General features: G+C 38.1%; 1 protein-coding gene across 1 annotated transcript in view; it reads right to left on the bottom strand.

Annotated features, from left to right (window-relative positions):
* LOC107585684 (titin-like) overlaps positions 1-7,363 on the bottom strand; it is a 63,181-nt gene continuing 55,818 nt past the window's right edge. Inside the window, exons 12-13 of the mRNA XM_016272813.1 lie at positions 6,489-6,701; positions 1-1,171 (exon numbers count right to left, since the gene is read on the bottom strand). Coding sequence (XP_016128299.1) covers positions 954-1,171; positions 6,489-6,701 — 431 coding nt within the window. The 3' untranslated portion in view covers positions 1-953. The remainder of the gene's footprint in view (positions 1,172-6,488; positions 6,702-7,363) is intronic.

The following is a 7,363-nucleotide window of genomic DNA, read 5'->3' as shown; positions in this document are numbered from 1 at the left end:
CACGGAAACAACTCAAACATGGCCAAGTAACAGTCACATTTACTGTAATGTTTACAGTGTCATAAGATTTCATTCAGTTCTTTCAGTTTTGTAAATCTGTTCACCATAAAGTGTAATAAACCCCATCCCATACATTTCAGTTGAGTTTGCCATCTAATAAATAAATTCTGCTTGGTACATTTAGTGCATAAATTCATCCTCTGTAATACCTGACAGTGTAAACTCTACCTTATAGACTCTCGTACTATAGTGTGCTGTAAAGTTTACAGTGTAATAAAACCTTTTGCCTCTTATATAGATCCAAAACAAAAATATTCTCTACCAAAAATAGTCAAATAATGTGGGTTTATAATAATTCCATTTGATTGGATATCTTCTTTTGTGAGTTCAATAGCGTGTTCGTGTTCCGAATACTTCGTAAATATCAATGATCTCTAACTGTGGCGACAGACATTCCTATAACAACCAGCAGTACAGTGCCTAAAATCTTAATAGTCATGATATAACAAATATCACAATAATATCATAGTCTTTGCTTTTTAGCGAATAACAGTGAGCGCTCGTTACATACATCTGAATGTTAAACTGCAGCGAGGGAGTGTAAAAAAAACCGTGAAGCTGGACCTTTCCTAAAAACATCATACAGGCTCCGATCACTGAGGACACGCCCCCTACATTGACCAATCAGAGTGAAGGAAGTGGGGTTTGTATTACATTTCGCAGCTATTGCACAAGAAGCTCACTTCTTGTTGATATTGTGTATGTGTACGTGTTTTTGGTATTATTCATCCTCCGCGTATATGAGGCGCACATTTTGAGTTCCATTGATTTCCAGCTCCTCCGGAGTCTTTGTTTCTCGTTCTTGTTGTCCTGCAGGGCGTTCTGCACCCTGTAGAAGGCGATACTGAGCATCTGGCCCTCTCGGTGCCCGCTGGTGGGGAAGCAGGGGTCTCTCAGGAGGCGGCGGAGCCCAGCAGGGTGGCGAGGAGCGGGCAGAGCAGAAGTGCCAGGCTCAGCGTGAGTGCACTGGCACCGTTGCACTTTTTGCCTCCTTCGCAGCGCGACTGTTGGCACAAAACACCCTTAAAGTTCGGCGGACAGCTACAGCGCTGATTCTGAACACACGTCCCCCCGTTCTGGCACAAGAGTAACTCATCGTCGCACACGTTCGCTGTGGAGAACATGAGGAAAAAGTTATGTTATGTTCAAGCAAATACACCGTTTTTCTCTAAGACTAGTTTGGAATAATTCAGATTTTTTAAAATTCTCTGCATTTATTTGATCAAAAATACAGTAATATTGTAAAATATAATTACAATTTAAAATAACTATTTTCTATTTTAAAGGGGTCATATGACGTTAAAAAAGAACATTATTTTGTGTATTTGGTGTAATGAAATGTGTTTATGCGGTTTAAGGTTCAAAAAACACATTATTTTCCACATACTGTACATTATTGTTGCTCCTCTATGCCCCGACTTTCTGAAACATGTCGATTTTTACAAAACTCGTTGGTCTGAAAAGCGAGGTGTGCGCTGATTGGCCAGCTATCCAGTGCGTTGTGATTGGCCGAATACTTCAAGCGTGTGACGCAAATGTTACGTCCCTTACCCATACTGTGATGCCGTGTCCTGGAGCGACGAGACAAAAACATTAAAACCCATTATAAACGAGGCATTTGTTGCATCCAGTGGGGACATAATTACTGATTATAATGACTTATACTGTCTTTTTACACGTTGCGTTGCAGCACGCCGCGCAAACATAAAACCATGTCTGCATTTATGATCGGAGAAATTACAAACAACAAGCGCTACTCTACACTGCTCAAAACTCGCGTTTGAATTGTCAGTGGCAAATTCTTTAAATATGAAACGTACTTACAGGCTGTGAGTCAGCATTATTTGTCAGCATCATAGACCGTATAGGGTCAGCATGCGCGCCGAAGGGGAAACGGGAACTGAATTAACCGGAACACCGGCATTGTAGGCTGCTCTCCCAGGAAACAGTCCTCGTCCTCCGTAAAATGTGTTGCACACATCTGAATATTTGGGTTGAACTGTTCTGGAACAGTGTTCTTACAACTTAAACACTGATTTCTAGACGTGTCCTCTTTTGGAAGGCTAAACAAAGTAGTTTCACTTTCACAACTAAACACAGCGTCTCCATGACATGGAAACAATACTACAGCGAGAATCAAAGTTACGCCTTCTTTCTTTGCGTGAACATTTGGGAGTGGCGTTATGCAAATCTTCCCACATCGTGACGTAGACATGTGGGGGCGTGTTTAAACGAGGTGTTTTAGGGGGGCGTGGACCAGTCTTAACTTTTATAAAGAATATCTCTTTGGTTTTGAGACTTTAGTCTTTGCAACTTCAGGGATCTTATCTATTCACAAATAGCTTGTAACACTCCAAAGAGAAAGGAAAACTTGAAATCGCATCATATGACCTCTGTAATTTATTTTAAAATGTAATTTATTATTTTTAGTCTTCAGCGTCGCATGACCCTTCAGAAATCATTTGAATATGCTGATTTGCTGCTCAGCAAACATTTCTGATTATTAGCAATGCTGAAACAATTGTGCTGCTTGCGGTTGAAGGAATATGCTACAGCGCTCATTCTAAAGAGGTGGACGGAGCATGAACATCTAAAATGCATGTGTAGATTCAGTCGAGTGATAAAGTTTAGGCTACCCTCTTCAACTTAATGCTGTTGAACAGAATTTACAGAGCAAACTATGTGCTAAAATAACCATAACATCATCAGCAATGCTGAAATACAAGCACGCATTTCTGTCAGTCAGATGCATGTGAAAGTTGCATGTGTTACTATAACAAACAGAATTATCATTGGCTGATAGAAAGACAAAAATTGTTTACATAGAAGTTTTTACCTAAAAATGAATATAATGTAAAGGTGTGAATAATTACATTTTAGACACATTGTCAGTAATTTAGCCAGCGAAAATAAATCCCTAGGAGAACTGTTGTGCGTCTCAGATTAACACACAGCACAGCAGAAGGTTTCATTAATGAATCCACGTTTTTAAATGAATCAGTGATTCAGTGAGCCATTCATAAAGGCAGTCACTTGCTTCGTTTCTGAATGAATCAGCTGTTTGAACGAATCGATGAATGACTGAAAGACTCCCTTATCAAGATAGGGATTTGCCACCACCTACTGGCGCTTTTAATTTTTTATTTAGAGTATTGTTTCTTATTTCACTTTTTGTATTTTGAATTTAAATATTTCTTTCTAAAGCTACTTTTTTGTAATGTCTATTCAGTGTTTTTATAAATTAACACAATGATAACTATTATCTTTAATAATAACTTTATCTTTAATTAATCGGCACATGATGTGCATGTTAATTAATCTTGTTAATCTGAGATTAATTTGATTAATTAATCGGCACATTATAAATTAATATAATTAATTAATATAATATAATAAACTTGACAGCCCTATACATAAAACATAAAAAACCCTGGATACAATACCTTTTTATTCAGCAAGAACGATTGATCAGAAGTCACAATAAAGACATTCATAATGTTAGAAAAGATTTCTATTTCAAATAAATGCTGTTCTTTTGAACTTTCTATTCATTAAAGAATGCTGAAATAAAATGAAATATAGTTTCCACAAAATATGAAGCAGCACAACTGTTTTTAACTGATAATAATCAGAAGTGTTTCTTGAGCAACAAATCAGCATATTTGAATGATTTCTGAAGGATCATGTGACACTGAAGACTGGAGTAATGATGCTGAAAATACAGCTTTGATCACAGCAATAAATTACATTTTAAAATATATTTAAATAGAAAACAGCTTTTTTTTAAGCTGTAAAAATACTTAACAATTTGATATTTTTACATTTATGACCAAAAGAGACTTCTTTCAAAAACCTTTCAAAATCTAAATTATTCCAAACTTTTGGCCGGTAGTGTAGTGCAGCGCCTCTCTATCACACACACAGCCACGCTCATTTGCTTAGTGGCTTGTATCTGTGTCATATTTAACATGGGCTTATGGCGTCATTAAAAAGCCACAATGGGTCGCAGAAGTCTGGGTACTAATGAGACCAGGTGCTGCACACCTGACCCCAAACTGTCTCAGCAATGAACAATTGAGTGTGTGTGTGAGAAAAAGGACAGAAAATGATAAAGAGGATGATGACTATGGCTATGTTCAGAATAGCATACTACTCCATGCACTATGCATATCATACCTGGATAACCTACTACTACATTACACTGCACTGAGCACTGAATCCCACAGTGCAACATGTCTGACTTGACCTTCAATTTCCAGAGTGAAGAATTAATTGTAAGTAATATTTGTCACAGTGTTAATTTTTTTATGGTATAAGATTTCAGTGGATTTCTCAGTAAAAAAACTACATTACCCATGATTCTGCAGGTAAATCTCCACCAATCAGTGAATTGCAACAAGCAAATTGTGAAAAAATAACACTCAGTGCCCATCTACTCCCATGAAAAGACTTTAAAAATAGTAGGCAGTGTATTGTGTATAATATAGATAATTAAGCTTTAAGTGTGCCGTTCTGAACATAACCCAGGAAAAGACTGTGTATGTGAAGGGCTAAAATTTTTGCAAAACTGAAAAGGTCATGAGATTGTAATACAAAAAGTTCTGAAAGACTTGCCTAAACTATGTAAAAACTTATTCCATTAACCAAACGGTTCATCCTCTGCATTTACCAGAGCCAGTAAATACTCGCTGCATGCAGATCGACTTAACCCAAGAACAAATCAAATCTATTTGAAGAAAGTGACTAATCCAGCTCCGGAAGTGTGTCCCTGATGGATTCTCCTCTGTTTTCCCTTCTCACAGTGCTAGCGGTTCTGGCCATGGGCCTGTTTCATCTTAAAGATGGATCACAGGGAAAACGCTGTGCGCAGGGCTTCTAGAATCACCATGGGAATCCAGGTACAAATGTGATCATTACCCCACAAACCAGTTTCCAATGAACAAGGGCTGCTTAGAATCTGCATGGCAGCACATCATTTTAATACACAAATAGCCAAACCCATTAGACGCCAGTAATATGCTGTTTTGATGTAAATATCTAATGCGTCGTGAGAAGGGGTCAGACTCTTGTCAAATCAAATTAATCTCGCCCTCTTCATTATGAGACCACACCCCTTTTTTGTGCTTACACAACTTGGAACAAATTCCAACGTTTGAATCAGAAACCGTGCCAAAAAATTTTTTTAAACAAAAAGTAAAATGGTCACTAGTAGCCCAGTGTCAAAATGTGACATTGCTGGTAGATGGTGTGACTACACATCTTAAGCAATCACAAATTTTAATACACAAATAGCCAAACCCATTAGACACCAGTAATATGCTGTTTTGATGTAAATATCTAATGCGTCGTGAGAAGGGGTCAGACTCTTGTCAAATCAAATGAATCCCGCCCTCTTCATTATGAGACCACACCCCTTTTTTGTGCTTACACAACTTGGAACAAATTCCAACGTTTGAATCAGAAACCGTGCCAAAAAAAAGTTTTAAACAAAAAGTAAAATGGTCACTAGTAGCCCAGTGTAAAAATGTGACATTGCTGGTAGATGGTGTGACTACACATCTTAAGCAATCACAATAATCCACAACACGACTCCAATCCATCAGTTAACGTCTTGTGAAGTGAAATAATCCATAATAAGGCTTACTCCAGTGAGAAAATTCATCCCGTTGTCCTCTCAGAACAAAATATATTAGTTTGGACTGTTTTGGCTTATAAATGGAGCTTGATCTGTGCATATTTCTCTTCCGATTCAGACAAGATGACTTTTTCACTGGAGAAAGCAATATTATGGATTAAAGACTTAATCAATGGTTAATTAAATGCAACGGTTTGCAGTTAAAAACATCTTGATGGATTTGTTTCTTACAAACACGCAGCTTTTGGCTTCACAAGACTTGAACTGATGGCCTGGAGTGGTGTGGATTACTTGTGGATTATTGTGATGTTTTTATCAGCTGTTTGGACTCTCATTCTGACGGCACCCATTCACTGCAGAGCATCCATTGCTGAGCAAGTGATGCAATGCTATATTTCTCTAAATTCCCATGAAGAAACAAACTTATCTGTATCTTGTATGGCCTGAAGGTGAGCAAATTTTCATTTTTGGGTGAACTATTCATTTAAAGCTTCTTTCTCCTTTCTCTGTCATTCAAAAGTAGAATTAACGCCGCTTTAATTCCACTGTGTAAAAACTTATGACTGCAAGCTAGAACTAGTAATTATATTATTTACTCTGTGACTTTTATTTCAAACGGCAACAAAACAAAAGCCTTGTAAAGGACTGAGCCAATTAATATCTGATTTAAACTTGAAATTGGCTGAGGAGAATGGAGAGGCAATTGCACACTTTGACATTGATTTGTTAATTAGATTGTAGAGTTGAATGAAGTCTGATTAGGAAGTGGTTAATGAATCAGGGAGGTACTTACGGAAACAGCCCTGTTTCCAATAGTAACCGGGGAGACAGTCGTCACATTTGACTCCGGTAGTGCCCTCTTTACACTGACAGAAGCCGGTACTGTTACAGCGGTCGTGCAACGAGCCCATCGTATTACAGTTACACTCTGAGAAGTAAGAGAGAGAATTAGTTAGGGGGGAAAAGGTTGAACTTTTAAGCTTTGTTTGCATTGTGTAGTTGCTTTTTTGTGGTTAGAAAGAATAAGTATGCTATTTGTTTATATTGAGAAGTGGTCAACCAATGTGGATGTTTTAATGGCCGTTGCTGATATCTTAGGCCGCGTCCACACGGAGACACGTTTAGCTGTATACGCATACATTTTGTATCGTATAGGCATTTTGTCCACTCGGATCTGGCGTTTTGGGAGAGTGAAACCGATATTTTTTTAAACCGGGTCCCAGAGTGGATAAATCTACAAACGCCACCCTTGCGTTTTCGTGTGGACAGTGAATCCGTATATTTTCTGAAACGATGACGTCATCAACCCACGTCTCGCCCCTAGTCAGACACCGCTACGTCTATAACGCTCCCAGGATGATAATGTTGCAGTTTAACTTTGCTGACCGTGGTGTCCAGCGCAGTTTTGTTTCATCTTGCATTTTTTTTCTTTTTTTTCTTTTATTCAGTTGTCTGTGTATAACTTTCTACTGATTACGTCCTTGGTATTTTTCTCCAAGTACGTCTAATTTAGAGGGATTTCCTGTCTCCTTAGGTTTTAAAAAAAATTTTTTTTAATGTAGATTCCTGACTGCTGGGACAGGCGCTCTTTAAAGAGTGCATCAATGAACCACACTCAGTGTCGCTCCTTTTTGAGAATCTGACCCGGTGCCTGCCAAGCGTTACACG

This window comes from Sinocyclocheilus grahami, unplaced genomic scaffold, assembly GCF_001515645.1.
Source record: "Sinocyclocheilus grahami isolate Dianchi unplaced genomic scaffold, SAMN03320097.WGS_v1.1 scaffold73.1, whole genome shotgun sequence".
Lineage (NCBI taxonomy): Eukaryota > Metazoa > Chordata > Actinopteri > Cypriniformes > Cyprinidae > Sinocyclocheilus > Sinocyclocheilus grahami.
The sequence above is the reverse complement of the archived record's forward strand: the minus strand, read 5'-3'. Positions and strand labels throughout refer to the sequence as shown.